Genomic DNA, 19,152 nt, shown 5'->3' on the forward strand with positions numbered 1-19,152 from the left:
TGGTCGCACCAAAAGTGGGTCCTGGCACCTTGACGACTCTATCTGAGATCACTGAAGCCCATTTGGGGGTGTGATGCAAGCCAAGAGTGGCCCGTAAGTAGCCTTATTTCTCAGAAGAAGACCGGCCACTGCATGGCCCTAATGCCCAGAATATCAATGCGTCCATGGGTATCTAGCCCAGAAAAAGATTAGTCTGTATGTGGCTTTAGTGCCCAACACAGTGGACTGTCAGTAGCTGCGCTGCAGAAGATACTCAGTCTGCATGTGGCTGCACCACTGGAAGGAGATTGGCCAGTGCATAGCTGAATAATGGCCTGTTTATGGCTCCGCCACCAATTCCTCACTGTGATCGAGCCTTCCCTGAGAATCATACTCCCTGCCTGCTTGAGTGCTTCCAGTAACCATTGCACAGCAGGACGTCTAAATCTATTTCTTCCATGCGGGCACCTGCAGCCAGCATGGAGACGCTGAAGGAGCTGCCCGTTAGTGTAATCCCTTCAAGAAGCCGGAAAACACTGAGTCGAAGCTGCACTACTGCCCAGACCGTCCACTGTAGTAAGCAAGTACTGAGCAAACTGATCTGTGAGGGAGTGAGTGCTAGTAATTTAGAGGGGGAGATTTGCACCTCAGGCATGATCCCGCTATTACCCTAAACCCAGAGGAGGAAGAGGCACGTCTAGACCTGAATGGCTTGTCAGAAATAGCAGGGAGAGGTGCAGCTCTGTCTGTTGGCACCAAGAGAAGTGGAGAAGTGTGGCTCACTGGTTAGAGGAGGCAGACCTGGAAGCAGAGGTCAGCCCGGGACCAGGGTTCAATTCCCGGCTCGGCGGGGTCTTGAGTCCTAAAATGTCCATGGACTCGACAATTCTCGCTCCGGTGCCTACTCGATTCACGGGTTCACACTCTGCGACTCTGGGCAATAGCTTGCTTAATCTCCACAACGGCCCCTCGCGGCGGGATGCCTGGCTTTCACCTTGCGGATACCCTGCCGGGGTTATCTCACAGGGGAATACCAGGACGGGTTCCCTAAGCAAGCGCTTAGAAACCGCTCGGTGATTTGCGCTATATAAATTCCTGTACAAGGACACTAAATTGTGTTATGTCTACATTTGTGTGTACTATTCCGTCTAGTCTGTTAAAGTACTTTTCTTTTTGGAAAGTCAAGCCGCAGATTGGGCGTTCAGTTATTACATGGCTGTGCGACAGTGGTGTAACTAAGGAATGGCTAGCCCCCAAGCTCTAGGGGCCCCCGCAGCACAGTACTCTGGCCAGAGAGCTCCTGTTTAAGTCAGGAGGGGGCCCCTCCACATGCCTTACTGGGGGGCGCCCTCAAATTTCGTTACGCCACTGCTGTGCAATCGTTGTGGTCTGAGCTCGAGCACTCGCATACCTCCATGAGAAATCTATCACTGCTAGCCATTGCTGCCCCTGAGGGCCCCATAGTAGGCCAGACCCCGGAACATCAGAAGCCTAACTCCCAACGTTGAGACCCATTAGTCCCTCCTGGACTCCCTCCAAAAGGTAATCTGGCAAGAATACATATATAGTCTTATATACAGTATGCTTTTGAACATGGTTTTATGGGAAACAGCTGAATTATCACCAGGTGATGTACTGCTTCCTTGCAAACATCAGAATGGCTTTGTTTTCAACTGCTAAATGTATGAATGATTTTGTTTTGGTAGCATTGCTCATAAGTTCAAAACTTTAAATTGTAAACAGAAACATTGAACTTATTTTGTGTCCCTTAGAGTCCAGAAGACAAAGGATCATATTTCTTTTTTGTGGACAACCTAAAGCCTACTGAAATTTTGGTTAGCTTCTCTGCACTGGCACGCTGGGGAGATTTTGGAAGTAAGTAAAGTTCAAACCCCGAAATATGTTACATTTGATTTTTGGCTAGGCAATGCTATTTTTATTTACTATATCACATATCACCAGTGGATTTTCACTTGAAACAAGAGGCCTCAGGTGGTGCTTTGCAGAGTGGGAGCCCCACCATAAATTGACAGGACTGCCGCTCTGCTAAACTTGCGGATCTCCTACCTCATTCTGAGGTGGGGAGAGCACCCTATTTGATGTATGGGCAACATACATCAAATAGGGTGCCCATGAGGCACAGGGTCAAGGCTGATTTGCATATGGCCATGTCTGAACTGGGGTAGTGTGGTGAGCAAACAAATGATGGATTTAGGCCCAGATCTTTGTACTGGGGTGAATGTATGACATTGTTCTGCATTCTGTCCATCAACTGTTTTTGCATTTGTCACCCCGAGTGGGATGGGTATGCTCAGACGTGAGTCCTGTGCTCTCCACGCCACTAGAGTCAAGCTATCCTAGCTGAAGACGGCTGATAGCCAGAAACCGGTCCTAGGATGCTTGATCCCGGTCCAGGGAAGACATGGCTTGGCAGTTCGGGCAGGACTGTTCCCATGAGGTACAGGGTAAAGACTGATTTGCATATGGCCATATCTGAACTGGGATGGTGCGGTGAGAAAAAAACGATCGATTTAGGCCCAGATCTCTGTACTGGGGTGAATGTATTACAAATATTCTGCATTCTGTCCATCAACTGTTGTTTTTGCAGTTGTGACACTATAGCAAGTTTTTTATGGGCTCAAATTTAGATTTTTCACAGCCTGCTGGGCAGAAAATCTGAATTTTATTAAAGACACAGAGGCTAATATTATGCAAATTCTCCTTTATTGCCACAGCTCAGCAGTAACAACGAGAGAACATAGAAGATATGAATATTCTAGAAGATGTATATAGCTCATGAACACACAGCCATCATCCTTCTTTGTTGCTGCTGCTCATACAGATAAGTACCTCCCTTTCACTTGTGCTTACTGGTGTGTATGCTTACTTAAGTTCAAGTCTGTTGTGGCGTATCTGGGTCCACTTGACCCTACCATGCGCTCTTCTATCATTTATTTGTTCTTCTGATACTTGCTATGCCTTTTACTCGTTTTTTATATCTGCTACATTATGTCTATATACTTGTTAATGTACCTTGCATTATCTCTACCCAAATTGACTTGCGCACGGACTTATGCTGTTTTCCCTCGTGATTTTTCACTCTAAGCGCTGGTTGTGAGCGAACCCTTTATGCCCCTCTCCGTTCGCGTCTTTTAAACGCGAGCGCGTCCTTCCTAGACACGACCGCGTCTCTGACTACGGGCCCTAGTGCGGCCCCGGCGCACGATTCGCCCTCTTCCCCTTGTGGCACCGTGGGGCTTTTGCACGCTTACCTCACCCTCATCGGACAGATTTCAAGCTTTCTTCCCTCCGCGGTGCGCCTTTGCTAGCGCGCTGCGGAGGGGAAGTGCCTCAAAGGAAAGATCCTTGGCAACGCCACGGACGTCTCCGTGAGCTGTTTCCAAGGCTACCAACAAACCTTGACAGTTTCTGGCCCGACTCGGTTTGTTTTTCCTTCACGATCGCGTCTGCGCAAGCCAATTTGGGTAGAGATAATGCAAGGTACATTAACAAATATATAGACATAATGTAGCAGATATAAAAAATGAGTAAGAGGCATAGCAAGTATCAGAAGAACAAATAAATGATAAAAGAGCGCATGGTAGGGTCAAGTGGACCCAGATACGCCACAACAGACTTGAAATTAAATAAGCATACACACCAGTAAGCACGAGTGAAAGGGGGGTACTTATCTGTATGAGCAGCAGCAACAAAGAAGGATGATGGCTGTGTGTTCATGAGCTATATACATCTTCTAGAAAGTTCATATCTTCTATGTTCTCTCATTGTTACTGCTGAGCTGTGGCAATAAAGGAGAATTTGCATAATATTAGCCTCCGTGTCATGCCATAAAATTAAACCATCAATAAATCTCTGCAAATGGGGAATTGGCTCACCACATAGCCGAAGTGTAAAAACAATTCAGCATAAGAAAGAGACAGTTTAATATGAAGTGTCAGTTTTGTGAGATAAATGAGGTGAATTCGACGGATGTATGACGTTACAACGCATACTTTTACAACGCCTACCTTTACAACGCATTTTTTACACCGCAACATCCATTACAACGCACACCATTACAACGCATACCATTAGAACGAATTTTTTGAAACTACCTTTACAACGCATTCCACTACAACGCATACTACATTTACAACGCATACCATTACAACGCATTACATTACATTGCATGTAAGGTAAGTGTTGGATAGTGTAGGGGTAAAAATTACTATTCTAACTCCAGGGGGTGCAACAGTAGGGTAAGTGTTGGATAGTGTAGGGGTAAAAATTACTATTCTAACTCCAGGGGGTGCAACAGTAGGGTAAGTGTTGGATGGTAAGTTATGCGTTGTAATGGTATGCGTTGTAATGACTGAGTTGTAATGGCATGCGTTGTAGTGGTGTGCGTTGTAGTGTCATGCGTTGTAATGACTGCGTTGTAAAAACATGCGTTGTAATGGATGTTGCGTTGTAAAAGTTTCGTTGTAATGGTAGTGCGTTGTAAAAGTTGCGTTGTAAAGGTTGTTTCCCGAATTGGACTCAGCTGTTTGATTTTGCAGGGATAGCTGATCTCTAAGGCGCTACCTAAGGCACGAATTAAAGGCCTCATGTACAAAAGTCACAGTTGCTGTAATTCGCAATGGCATCGGATTTCCAACGGCAAAACACCTGTTTAAAATGTAACTTAGCTCTTTTACTCATAAAAACAGTTTGAGTCATAAAAGATGTTTGCGATCCACTGCAAATCGCAATAGGAGGCTCCATGACAGAGGCATTCCCTTTTACTCGGGATTCACAACGGACTGCATTAGTGGTTTGTGACTGCAATTGTGGTTGCAAATCATTAGTACCTGGCTCCAAGGTTAAGTGGTAACTGTTTTGGAAAATGGGAAGCTGTTCCCGTGCAACAGATTCCTCTTTGGGAAACTGGAAAAAAATACTCATAACAGCACCTGTCGCCTTACGTAACATGAGCTGCTATAAAAAAATTGTGTTTGGAAATGCAAATGTGAGATGAAGATCTGCTGTACCTTGCTAGCCTCCATCTCTGCATTTCAAGGAAATATCTAAGGGTCGCGTATTGCAAACTTCCTAAATAATATTCAATAAGCATGTCATTTTCCAGCCTCCCACAAGTTTTCTTTGCTGGCTATTAGTATATAGACCTTTTTGCAATTTGCATTGCAGTACACAAACCATTTGGGGCCAGAAGTATGACCGTTTTCAGCGGCGCAAACAGAAAATCTGTCCGGGTGCTACCACTAAAAAGGGTTGCGCCATGTACAAACCCTATTTTGCAAGTCAATAACCTATTACGATGCTCAAAATAGGGTTTGCGAGTCGCTATTAGGAAGGCGCGTGCCACGGGCATCCCGTCCTAATAGCGAGTCAGGGGGGGATGTACAATTGTTTTTGCAACCGCAAATGCAGTTGCAAAACAACCGCAGTAACCACCAAACCACCATTTTCATATTGGTGGTAAACCAGTCACAAACGGCAATGTGTTTGGCAGCAAAAGTATTTTCTAAGAGCAGGCAGTGGTCCCACGGACCGCTGCCTGCCCTTAAATAATGAGAAGAAAACTTTTAATTTTTTTCTTTTAAACTCATCCCATTTTCCTTTAAGGAAAATGGGCAGCATTTGAAAAAAAAAGTTGCTTTATTTAAAAAACAAACACAGACATGGTGGTGCTTCTGCTGTGATTATAGCCCATTCCCAATAGGTCCCAAATTGCGACCTGCCTCATGAATATTGATGAGGCAGGTAATTTATGACCACATTGGGAATCTCTAATGTGGCTCAGACAAATTGGTACATTCCATTTTGCAAGTCGCAAGAAATCACAATTTATGACCCTCAAAACTGAATGGTCGTACATCTGGCCCTTGGTGTGCAAACTGAAGAGCCCTGGTCTGTGAATGGAAATAGTGCATCATGCCCACCTAAACGTGAATGGTACCCATAGTACTCCAGAGCCTTTGTTATTTTTAGGTCGAGCCTGGTCAACACATGCGCTGCTCTGCTAGGCATGCTGTATTTGAGTATTGATTTGAAGCCCCACCCACTCTCCGCCCATATCTGTCATTGGCTTGTGTCATTGTCCTTCGTAAATGCTGACTTCTAATTAATTAATAGGCTTGTTAGTCCCTGCTTAGTATGGCCTTATCTTCATTTGTAACCTCCCTGAGGACTAGCCCTTTTACTTCCATTGTTACACGCTAAGGGGCCGATTAAGATGCGGTCTGAAATGGCTCCGACCGTCGTTTTGAGCTGTTCCGACCACATCGTAATGTCCCATTTAGATTCATTTCCGACCAATCCATTATGATGTGGTCGGTCGGAAATGAATCCGAATGGGCTTTCTGAATGGCTTCTGACGGAGAGCCCGTCTGCCATTCCGAAAGAGGCCAGAAATCCCAAGGGCAGCTCTTTCCGCCTGAGGGATTATGATGTTGAATTCCGACAGCCTTTCTGTACCAGCCTTTCTGACACAGAAAGGCTGTGGGAAGTCAACTTTGGGGCCCCCCCAGCAGGGCCCCCATGGGTGTACGGCCTCCGGATGGCGGCCGAGGGGGCACCTATGGTGTCCGCCTATTGATCCCTGCACCTGGTGGCCTTGAGGAGCCTGACACTGGGGTGCAGGGATGAACTGCACTTCTGCTCTTTACAATGAGAGCATGCATTTCGCTTGGAATACATGCTCCCTCTGTAAAAAATAGGATTGCGACCGAACAGTGTTCGGTCCCATCCTAATTTCTGGTTTGGGACCGCTGACAGGAGGTTGGTAGGTCCCAGTTCCAAATCGATGCCGGACGAACTCAAGTCTGTCCGACATTGAAATCGGCCCCTAAGTCTTATTTGGTCTGTAAGCACTATTTTCTTTAAAGAGTTTCTCCTAGAGCAGCCACGACATGGTTTCCTACAACATTCACCAGCCATGCCCTCTTTCATTTTCCAACTTCATTGAGATGTAATAAGGTCTCGCATTTACAAGAGATTGAGCAATTGGCATTATAGATGACAATGCCTTATATTTATGTGTTAATTATCAAAACTGATACATAAAAGGTATTGTTATTTACAATAGCTTAAACTCACACAAATACGAGACCTTATTGCATTGCAAATGCTTGTTAGAATTCGTTGGCAACACTAGGCAAGATCCTCTGCTAGTTCCTTGCTTAGATGCTGCTACAAGATGTTTACATTAGATCTGATATTTGCAGAGAGTCGGCCTTTGATAAAGGTTGTTTGCCTCCATCTCTTAAGCTTGATTTTATTTGCATCCTGTTAATGGCTACCCTTACAGCCTGATTCATCAACGGGCCGTTTTGCGAGCCCCTAATAGCGATTCATAGCGAATCGCTATTAAGGACTCGCAAAACGGTATTCATGTAGGAATTGCTAAATAAATAGCGATTCCTACACATTCCTTATTTGCGAGTAGCAAATTGCTAATCGCAAATAAGGAATAACTCCCCATTCATTCCTATGGGCCAAAAGGCCCATAGGAATGAATGGGGAGTATTCCTTATTTGCGATTAGCAATTTGCTACTCGCAAATAAGATAGCGATTTAAAGGGTGCCAGGGGTGTCCAAAGGACACCCTGTAGCACCCCTTAAATGCAAATTGAAACTGGTGTTGCGCACACACATGTCCAAAGGACATGTGTGTGTGCAACATGCAACTTAGAAAAATGCTTTTAAAAGCATTTTTCTAAGTTTTTGCTATTCACCGAGAGGTCTGACCTCTCGGTAAATAGCGGCCCGAAATTGCGAATTAGCAATTTAAAAATGGTTGATGAATTGCATTTAAGGAATCTCAAATAGAGATTCCTTAAATGTAATTACTCGCAATTTAGCGAATTAGCAATTACCGAATTTTGCATTTGGGATGATGAATCCCAAATGCAAAAATTGCGCTCGCAATGGGCCAGATTCTCAGAATCTGGCCCTTTGCGAGCGCAATTCGGCTTGATGAATCAGGCTGCTAGTTTCCAATTCTGTTTATGGAGCACAAGATCAGTATTACGTTTTTTTAATCAATACAATTAACCGTATTTGTTTGATGTCTTATGTTGATTGGATTTAAAAAACATATATTTTAGGTCTTTGTTATAGTTGGTTGTGACTCAACGCAGAAATAAAGTTTGATTTGAAATCGAATGCCTTTGGTTTCTGCAGAAAAATGTATCATTTCATAGTTTATGAGAACTTTTTTTCTTGCAGCCACGCAAAAAGAGGTTCATTTATTACCACAAGGCAAGTTAACAGCTGCACATTTTTCCTTTAAAAGCTTTATTATGGGACCACTAGTTCTCAAAATGCACACGAACGCCATCAAAGCTACAGTGATAAGCCTCCGTCCAGGGTAAGTGACCATCTCTTAAATAAATGTGAACTTGCTAATGGCAAGTTCATATATTTAAAAAAATACAATTGTGGCTATCTAATTTACGGCTTCTTGTGGAATACGTGTTTATTGGTTTCGTATTTTTACATCGTCATCATGAATTAGGTCAGGATTAATTTTGAGATAATTAATTATGGGCCCCTATTTATTTGTTTCTGTTTTTGTAAAAATATCAGATGAGTTAATCCCTTCAGTACTGAGTTCCTCCACCCCCATTGCTGTGCCCATTTTTGATGTTTGGGAAGTTCACACGTTAGCCTTTATAACTTTTTTCAACAAAAGTTACAAAGGCCAATGTTGTGTTTTTTATTTACACGTGCTGAGGATTCTAAAGATACCCAGGCTTTGTGGATTTTTATGGAGGGAACCGAGAAAATATCCATCATGTAGCATATTTTTTTAAATGGAAAAAATGTACTATGAAAGAAAGCACAATTTGTTTGCAAAAATGCTAGAATAGAAAAGGTTTCTTCCCAGTTTTAAGAAACAAATCTTCATAGCATGTGTGCTGTAAATCCATATGTTTGGCATAGTGTTGCCTTCTAGTGTTGAACCCAGATATTGCAACTGCTTTTTCTTTTAAGAAGCTTCGAGTCACATGATTTTGTGTCACTTCTCCCTCAGTGCGGATGGGCACCGATTCCACTCTCAGCTGGTGAAAGTGGAGTATATTAACGCAGGTGTTCTGTGCATTGTAACTTGGTAAATAATGCACACATAATGAAACATTTGTTATCACTGCCAGTTTCGGGGATGAGGGTGTGCACATGTGAATCCACAATTATATGCACTGTGTACAGTTGCTTACACTGTACTTACATGTGAAAAGAAAAATGGAGAGAAATTCATTTGATAATAACACATCTTCTCCTGATCTGTATTGTCACACTTTCTTGATAAAAATAGTATCCCATTTTTGTGGCTGGGCAATTGCCCGCAACAGGAACACCACCGTCCACTTCCACTGCCACCAACATGACATGCGGACACATCAAGATTTTTCCATTGCAATTCACTCATTCTGGCCACGTGCATAGGTGCGGTATTTAAGCCTGAGCTTGGTCAGCCGCCACGGAAACCTACCAACTTCACACATTTCCTAAAAAACTAGAAACCCAGGGTAGAGCAGGTAGTTTGACCTTTCGTGGTTCCACTATGTTTTCGTAACCAAAATAACCCACAAATATCTAACTGAAATCACATATTAACCTCCCTGCTGTCAGGAAAAGTTCCAGAATCTACGGGGTTTGACAAAAATACTACCACCCAGCATTTCCACACTTCTCCTGATAAAAATGGTAGCCCCACTTGTGTGGGTGGGTTTATCGCCTGAAACAGAAACCGGTGAAAATTTGGAGCATGTGAAGTCCAATTGGTGTCAATGAGATCTTCACATTGTTGTAGTTTGTTCCATTCCTATGACATGTTTTATGATCACGCAAACATGAGAGGCAGCCTTTCAGTCATGAGAAGTATAGGAACACATGTGGTAAGACTTTGGACATTGACTGGAAGTGTCAGAGTTTTTTTGTCACATAAATATGGGAAAAAGTAGTTTTTTGAATCATACTTTGATGTTTGCAGGGCCGTCTGGATAAGATAACATACTGGAATCCACGCAAGCCACACCACTACTGAGTCCTGTGTCTGTCTGGGTTTCAGAAATGCCCAGATTTGGTAGGGTTCCTTGGTTGTCAACTTACCCAGAGCCAGAATAGTAAAGCCATGCACCATGGCAAGTGAGAGAAAATTGGGAATTCTTTGAATAGTTTTAATATATTGGCTAGCAAAGAGGGGTTAAGCTTTTCCCTCATTCTTCCTCCACCTGGTGCCAGAAATACTGTTTGGTGTCCAGAGGTGGGGTCAGAAGGCAATATAGTTCAGCGCACAACCCCACCCCACCCCATTCCATTTCCTACTATTTCCCTAGTAGTCTGTTTGGCTTTCAGACCCCTGAGAGATATGTAACAACTGTCTCCCATACGCAGCCACGGTGCGTCCATTGGGGCGTAGGGGCGTAGCCCCACTAGCCTCATGGACCCACCGTCGCGGCTGCAAGGACACACTGAATATTGCAATGTAATTTTAAATACTAAGCATGATTGATTTCAATAAGCGTCCCGCCGCCGGGAATCCGGGCAGCACCTGAGTTATCCGGAGTGCGCTGCGCGAAGGGGGGTTGGACTGCTGCAGCTTGAGTGACAGTCCACGTCACTCACTCAGCTGCAGCACTCGGCCTCGCTGGCTCGCGCTGCTTCCTTCTGATGGTGAGACAAGGTCCTCTATTAAGGCAGCTCACATTACAGCTGAGCTTTTCCATTGCTCGTAGCACAGGTGATGCCTTAGGGAGCATATTAGTGAGGCCTTTTGTGTTCATGATGATGACGCATTCAGCGATTCTCCTACTAACTGCATGGAGCATCTCCGACCCTAATGACTGCAGAATCTAAATAAATCTATGTACAACGTTTAGATCCATGGAGAATGGCTTCTAAATGGTTTTAACTGGATCCAGTTGTGGCGTGTGACTTTTGAATAGTGAACGAAAATCTCCTGTGAAAAAACCCAGAATGGCAGTCCAAGAGGTTAAGGAAAAATCCTTGCAGCAGCCAGTAAGCACCTCCAGCCAATTCCAAGAGGCAAATAGATTCTTCCACATAGCAGCTTAATACTTGGATCAGTCCTGCACGCCATCAGCACGGTCCAGGGGATACATTTGTAAATGGTGAACTGAAATATTGGAAGCCATATTAGCCCTGGCCAAATGGTTTAAACCTTTCTCACATTAGCTTGAAAAGGCACCATTTGCCCACTCTTTTTAGGGCTCGGCCTCCGCCCACGTAAGTGGGAGGAGTTTCGAGATCCTAATGTTAAAGAAGAGAAAAAAAAAGTATCTCCTAGGGCTTTGGCGAGACAAATTCCACACATTCCTTAGTGTGTTATGTCATCTGGCCAGTGATTCGTCTTAGTTGTGGTGTCGTTTTAATAGCCTTGAAGTGATAGGGTAAATGTAGTTTTCGTCCGCCATGTTGGGCATTTTTCGTTCGTGTGCGCGCAAAGAAGTACATTAATTATAATTAGGAGCTGTCAGGGTGCCTCCGTAAGTGAATCCAGATGGCCGGGCGCGTTCACCATTCAGCAGCGCTCAGCGCGCAGCTGCTCCATGCCAGGCCGAGAAAGGGCTTCATTAGTTCAAGAACAAGAGTCTGACGTTCTGTCATGGGCTGTTCTTTTAATCTCAGTTTCATTTTTTTTTCTGGAATGGTCCGTGGCCGGTGTGAATGGAATTGTTCTCTCGAGTTTATAATGTGTTTCTTTGCAGCAGCTTTTGTTTTCGGAGCAGAGGTAATGAATAGCAAGCTGGCAGGCAGCGCCTTTTAGAACTGTTTGCTTTCTGGGCAGAGTCCTGCAGTGGTGTTGAACTTCAGCATAGTCTGACAGGCTGCTGTATTGTTTGTATTTTCCCATACCGCCTGCGTCAACTTTTTTCCACACACGAATTTCCAACAGTTTTGTTCTCTCTGAATAATGCGCCTTGTTACTTCCTTCAGACAGCAAGCAGAGTTTTAAAGGAATGATTCAAGGAGCCCGTCAGTTGTTGACACAACGAAAGGTGAGGTAACTGTTTGCTTGCAGTTACGGACCTTCGTTTGGGGTTTTTATTGGTATTGTTTTTCCTAATGGGATTGGTGTTTGCGAGAAAATTGACTGCCCACAGCTGCGCTTGTAAGACGCGCCTGGCAAAGCGTGTCACGAGGGCTGCGTGGGGCTGATACAGATGCTCGCGCCCTATCAACATTGGGGACTGTATATTGACCGTCGTGCTGAAAGGCGGAGCAGCAGAAGTAGATTTCCGTTCTTGACTTAAATTCTATTCTTCCGAGCTCTGGGAGAAACCCCGAATGGAATCTAGGTATCCTGCTAGTTGCAGCGTTTGCGCGATGGCAAAAGAGGAAGTGTGCTAAGTTTTATTGTTTTTATTTTTTATAAAGTAAAGAACATTGGTAGGAAAGTTTGTAGAACTCCCCAAGTCTAGCAACTCGGAACACATACTTTGATTATGTCGTTTTTAGAACAGTCTGCCAAAGAATTCATTTCACAACTTGTAAATGCAGTTTGAGAGTTGAGACTGCAGTTTGAGAGTGCAGTTTGAGAGTTGAGAGTGTAGATTGAGAGTGCAGAGTGCAGTTTGAGAGTGCAGAATCAGAGTGCAGTTTGAGAGTGCAGTTTGAGAGTGCAGTTTGAGAGTGCAGTTTGAGAGTGCAGTTTGAGAGCAGTTTGAGAGTGCAGTTTGAGTGCAGTTTGAGAGTGCAGAGTGCAGATTGAGAGTGCAGTTTGAGAGTGCAGATTGAGAGTGCAGTTTGCAGATTGAGAGTTGAGAGTGCACGTTGAGAGTGCACATTGAGAGTTGAGAGTGCAGTTTGAGAGTTGAGAGTGCAGTTTGAGAGTTGAGAGTGCAGTTTGAGAGTTGAGAGTGCAGTTTCAGAGTTGAGAGTGCAGTTTCAGAGTTGAGAGTGCAGTTACAGAGTGCAGCATGAGAGTTGTGAGTGCAGTTTGAGAGTTGAGAGTGCAGTTTGAGAGTGCAGTTTGAGAGTGCAGTTTGAGAGTGGTGTTTGAGAGTGCAGAGTGCAGTTTGAGAGTGCAGAGTGCAGTTTGAGAGTTGAGAGTGCAGTTTGAGAGTGCAGTTTGAGAGTGCAGTTTGAGAGTTCAGTTTGAGAGTGGTGTTTGAGAGTGCAGAGTGCAGTTTGAGAGTGCAGAGTGGAGATTGAGAGTTGAGAGTGCAGTTTGAGAGTGCAGTTTGAGAGTGCAGTTTGAGAGTGCAGATTGAGAGTGCAGTTTGAGAGTGCAGTTTGAGAGTGCAGTTTGAGAGTGCAGTGTGGGAGTGCAGTGTGGGAGTGCAGTGTGAGAGTGCAGTGTGAGAGTGCAGTTTGAGAGTTGAGAGTGCAGTTTGAGAGTTGAGAGTGCAGATTGAGAGTGCAGATTGAGAGTGCAGTTTGAGAGTGCAGTTTGAGAGTGCAGTTTGAGAGTGCAGTTTGAGAGTGCAGTATGAGAGTGCAGTATGAGAGTGCAGATTGAGAGTGCAGTTTGAGAGTGCAGTTTGAGAGTGCAGAATCAGAGTGCAGAATCAGAGTGCAGAGTGCAGATTGCAGTTTGAGAGTGCAGTTTGAGAGTGCGGTTTGAGAGTGCAGAGTGCAGATTGAGAGTGCAGATTGAGAGTGCAGATTGAGAGTGCATTTTTAGAGTGCAGTTTGAGAGTGCAGAGTGGCAGTGAGTGCAGACTGAGTGCAGAGTGACAGCGAGTGCAGACTGAGTGCAGAGTGACAGTGAGTGCAGACTGAGTGCAGAGTGACAGTGAGTGCAGAGTGACAGTGAGTGCAGAGTGAGTGCAGAGTGAGTGCAGAGTGAGTGCAGAGTGGCAGTGAGTGCAGAGTGGCAGTGAGTGCAGAGTGGCAGTGAGTGCAGAGTGACAGTGAGTGCAGAGTGACAGTGAGTGCAGAGTGACAGTGAGTGCAGACTGACAGTGAGTGCAGACTGACAGTGAGTGCAGAGTGACTGTAGAGTGAGTGCAGAGTGAGTGCAGACTGACAGTGAGTGCAGAGTGACTGTAGAGTGAGTGCAGAGTGAGTGCAGAGTGAGTGCAGAGTGACAGTGAGTGCAGAGTGACAGTGAGTGCAGAGTGGCAGTGAGTGTAGAGTGGCAGTGAGTGCAGAGTGGCAGTGAGTGCAGAGTGGCAGTGAGTGCAGAGTGACAGTGAGTGCAGAGTGGCAGTGAGTGCAGAGTGACAGTGAGTGCAGAGTGACAGTGAGTGCAGAGTGACAGTGAGTGCAGACTGACAGTGAGTGCAGACTGACAGTGAGTGCAGACTGACAGTGAGTGCAAAGTGACTGTAGAGTGAGTGCAGACTGACAGTGAGTGCAGAGTGTGTGCAGAGTGAGTGCAGAGTGACAGTGAGTGCAGAGTGACAGTGAGTGCAGAGTGACAGTGAGTGCAGAGTGACAGTGAGTGCAGAGTGACAGTGAGTGCAGAGTGACTGTAGCGTGAGTGCAGAGTGACAGTGAGTGCAGAGTGACAGTGAGTGCAGAGTGAGTGCAGAGTGACAGTGAGTGCAGAGTGACAGTGAGTGCAGAGTGAGTGCAGAGTGACAGTGAGTGCAGAGTGACAGTGAGTGCAGAGTGGCAGTGAGTGCAGAGTGGCAGTGAGTGCAGAGTGACAGTGAGTGCAGAGTGACAGTGAGTGCAGAGTGACTGTAGAGTGCAGAGTGACAGTGAGTGCAGAGTGGCAGTGAGTGCAGAGTGACAGTGAGTGCAGAGTGACAGTGAGTGCAGAGTGACTGCAGAGACAGTGTGTCAGGGTGCACATTGTGTGAGTGTGCAGAATGAGTGTGCAGGGTAAACAGTGTGTGACTATGCAGGGTGACATTGGGAGTGTGCGGGTGAGCAGTGTGTGAATGTGTAGGGGCAGTGTGTGAGTGTGCAGAAAACACCACACACACATACACCACACACACATAACGCAAACACAAACCACACACCTCAGTCTCTCAACACCACACACTTGTCACCACTCAACACAACACACTCACCACCACACTCACTCCCCAGGCTCACCCCCACAGACTCACCACCACACACTCACCAGCACACAGAAAACAACACACACAACAACACACCCCCAGCCGTCAATGAATGCTTTCACCATGCACAAACACCAACAACCATCATCCATCTGTGCACGCTTTTACCAAGCACACACCCACCAGCCGTCAGTGCACCCTTCCACCAGGCACACACACCTCCAGCCGGCAGTGCACTTTTCCACCAAGCAATCGCAGTATGGTACACTTTACTTTTAAACATATTCATATAAAGCACAGCATGCCACCATTGGTAAAATTACAATTCAACCAAGATACTTCCACTACACACCACATGCACACACTCCATAACACATGGCAAAAAGACATTGGCATTTACAATGCCATTAGCTCAAACTCAAATAAATCCGAGCCCGATTGTATTTCTAATGCTTGTTTTTAAATTTTATGGAGGGGACAACCTTCTCTACACTCGCTTGCCACAGGGCAGTCATCCAGAATGTTTACGCCTCACCGCTTTCAAATGTCACCAGCCACCACTGGTCATAGGATCATTGTATCCCTTTAGCCTCTTATGTAGATTATTTTAATAATTTCCGAACCACTGTGCTAATAAAGGGATAACTTAGAAGAAGTGGATGAGGAATTATTATTAAAGTGTAGCTACCCTCGACTACTAATATACAAAGAGCTCCCTGGACCACGGTTAAGCCAAGTGGGTGAAAGTTATATATAAAAAAGGTCCTATTTCCTTTTCTCCACTTCTCTCTGAAGTGGTGTTTAGTTGTGGTGGTGCACACACATCGCCATATTTTTCATCATCAGTTGGAGGGATACCGTACCTGGGGTTATTCACCTGGGGCCCGATGTAGGTAATCTTTTTTACCACTTCTTAAATACCGATTCATACCGAATCGGTATTTCAGAAGTGGTAAAAAAGAGGAGGGGAGATGTAGGTATTTCAGATTCGGTAAATTCCGAATCGTTAAGATTCGGTATTTACCGATTCAGTAAATACCGAATCGGTAATGCCCATTGATTCCTATGGGCATTGAAGCCCATAGGAATCAATGGGCATTACCGAATCGGTATTTACAGATTCGGTAAATACCGATTTCAGCAAGGGTGCAGGGGGTGTCACTTTGACACCCTCTAGCACCCCCAATACAGGCATGTGTGCCATGTGGCACAAAGACATGCCCTAAGGGCATGTCTGTGTGTCACATGGCACAGGTGTGCATGCACAGATGTGCATGCACACCTGAATTCGGTATTTTACCACCCAATAGGATTGGGTGGTAAAATACCGAATTCTGAAGGCCTGTGGCACTCTGACATGTGCCAGCTACATCTGCATTTACAGAATCGGTATTTTACCGAGTCTGTATTTACCGATTCGGTAATTTTACCGAATCGGTAAATACAGAATCGGTAAAATACCGATTCTGTAAATGCATGCCCTACATCTGAAAACCCTAATACCGGTCGGAAACGGCCAAAATCGGCCGTTTCCGACCGGTATTAGGGCTCTTACATCTGGCCCCTAGTGAGGAATCTGTAGATATTCACCAGAAAGAGTGTTACTGAAGGTAAGTGCATTTTTATCTGTGCTTCAGGGCACCTTTAATGAGGTGTGCCATGGGCAAACAGGCACAATGTACCATATTACCTATATCATGTTGCCCTCACTGCAGCCCTGCCCTGGGTTCTGCACATTAGCGAAATGCAGAGTAGCTGTTTGAAGCAGCTGCTCCGGGTTTCACAGCCTGCCTTTCAAGGTGGGTATTGAGACCCCCTTAAAAGCAGGTGCAGTGAGTGACCACCCCAGCTTTCAGTGGGACATCTGAGTGAGTTAATATGATCCACCTCTTTGTTGCGCACAATCTGGGAGCCTCCTGACAGCCTTTTTCTTCTTCACCTACGTCTTCAATACAGCGTTGAAACAGAGGCAAAGTTTGTGCCTCACTGCATTGTCTTCATCGATGTTAATTTCATGTGTGTCTGTAGATGGCAATATTGAGCCATGTTCAAGTCTTTTTTCGGCTTCTGCTTTTGCTTTTTATATACTTATGTTTCTAATGGGGAAGACACCTATAATAAACCCGTCTCTTTTTTAATACTTTTTTATTTATGCCATGTGTCTGTTTAATCCGGGGAAACCCACAAATGCCGCACTCTTTCGTTTTATCTGCTTCTTCCTCCTCACCTTTTTTTCTATGCGTTTGCCTCTATTTTTATAATGACTCAGTTTCTGTATTTATTGTCCTTCCCGATATTTTCAATTCCGTTTTTTTTGTTACGTCTGTTTAATTGCCCCGAGATATTTGTATCTCACAGTATTAATAGAACTAACAATAACACTCCTCACTGTGTTTGTTATGGTGATAGGCCAGGAGAATCCTCTCTTCCTTGATGGGGAGCATCTTGCCTACATCTTGCCTACTATGCCACTGATTGATTAATTAAATGTATTGTGTGCTCAGCACCCATAGGCCTCTTGGCGTGGCTGTAAAGGATTTCCTAAAAAAATAAATTAAAAAAAAGATGCGGTGTTGGGCTTCATTCGAATGAGTTAAATAAGTACTGATGTCGTGATGGAATGGAGTTCCAGAAAGGTGGACCAAGATTGAGAAATGCTCCCCCTTTAGAGTTGAGTTTTTTGTTCCCACGTATTAATTAATATTCGTTCCAAATGATTAGGGTGATCAGATTCTCAAAACAACAAGCATTTGCAATGCAATATGTCTCGCATTATTAAAGTTTGAGCTATTGGTGTTGCATTCATATTAGCAATGCCAATAGCTCAAACTTTAATAATGCGAGGCCCCAAAATGCTTGTTTTAAACCTTCTTAAGGCTCAAACCTAAACATGTGTCTCAGCTTAGAATCTGCAGTAAAGTTGAACTTGAGGTGCCGTGCCCTGCAGCTACCTCTGACACCAGCAGCTTTGCAATCCAAAATATTTAGAGCAAAGGGCGAGTGATGGCGGCGACCAGGTTGCAAAGAATGAAAACAGGCGTAAATCAGAACAGGTGTTAGTTGAACTCTCTAAGGTGAGATTCAGTTGTTGTTCCCGCTAAGGCAGGTGAAATTTAACTAGCTGGAAGAGACATCTGCAATTGAAGAACAGCCACAAAAACATCTCACTACTCTCTGATTTCCTATTTTTATGTGTGAGACAGGGGCGTAGGAGACACTAAAATTCTGGGGGGGGGACAGGGACAACCATGTGGACTTCCCAGAGACCCTATACAAATCACCGCCCGTTAAACAAATACAATCGCATACTTTCGAAGTGAAATTTTGAGTAAAGCAGGCATGTTGTCACCGTTTGCATCTATGCTTGTTTGTTATTTCATATAGTAATCAGACTAAATGTTAAAAACACGTGTATATGAATTTTGCATCTTCATGCACCAAGCAAACAAAGGTCGCGGACTTAAGGTGGGGAGGTCGTGTTTTCAAGTGCATTATGGTTTGAAAAATACCTGCTGCTGCTTTCCTGGTCTCCAGCAATTTTCAGGCAACAATAAAAATGTGAAGATAACTTTGGTGATTAATAACCTTTATTGAGAGAGATCGGAGGTTTGTCTAGTGGAAGTTTTGACTATTGGTAAGGTAGCCACAGTGGGGTAATATGCCTGCAGCAAAGAACGTGTACCACGCAGATCACAAAATGCATATCATGTAAATAGGTCAGTGAGTTTCTGCTTTTGTCTGAGAGATTATTTTGGTATTTGCAGTTTATAAGTTAAAATCCTAACATAGAAGAGTGAGCTATTAACCATCATCAAAGAACTGCATGAAAACTTCAAGGTATAGATTAGAACGTTATGATTTTTCCCCAGTCTTTCCTTATCCTAATGTTGGAAAATGGGTTCATTAGGATAGAAATCAATTCTGATTATTAAAGAGAACCCCACAACCACGTGTTATGTTTTAAATTCTGAGTTTGTGCTTCTTTAGTGTTGCAAAGCTATCCTCTGCCCTGGGCACTCCCCAACGTTTTGCTGACTGGTACTGGTGGTACCTGACCCTGGCCTCTACCTGAACAGGCACAGGGCCAGTGCTATTCCTAAAAAGACACCTAAAGATACTGTGAAAACACCTACATACACTAGCGTGCACTATGGGTTAGGGTACCCCTATGATTGGCATGACCTCT

The 19,152-nt window shown here is 44.6% G+C and overlaps 1 protein-coding gene across 2 annotated transcripts in view; it reads left to right on the plus strand.

The window, feature by feature from the left end:
* The window catches only part of ADGB (androglobin), a 1,448,570-nt gene that overhangs the window by 772,120 nt on the left and 657,298 nt on the right, over positions 1-19,152 (plus strand). For both annotated transcript variants that reach the window (XM_078649209.1, XM_078649210.1), the window contains exons 17-18: positions 1,752-1,854; positions 8,209-8,350. In XM_078649209.1, coding sequence (XP_078505335.1) covers positions 1,752-1,854; positions 8,209-8,350 — 245 coding nt within the window. The remainder of the gene's footprint in view (positions 1-1,751; positions 1,855-8,208; positions 8,351-19,152) is intronic.

Source organism: Lissotriton helveticus, chromosome 6, assembly GCF_964261635.1.
Source record: "Lissotriton helveticus chromosome 6, aLisHel1.1, whole genome shotgun sequence".
Lineage (NCBI taxonomy): Eukaryota > Metazoa > Chordata > Amphibia > Caudata > Salamandridae > Lissotriton > Lissotriton helveticus.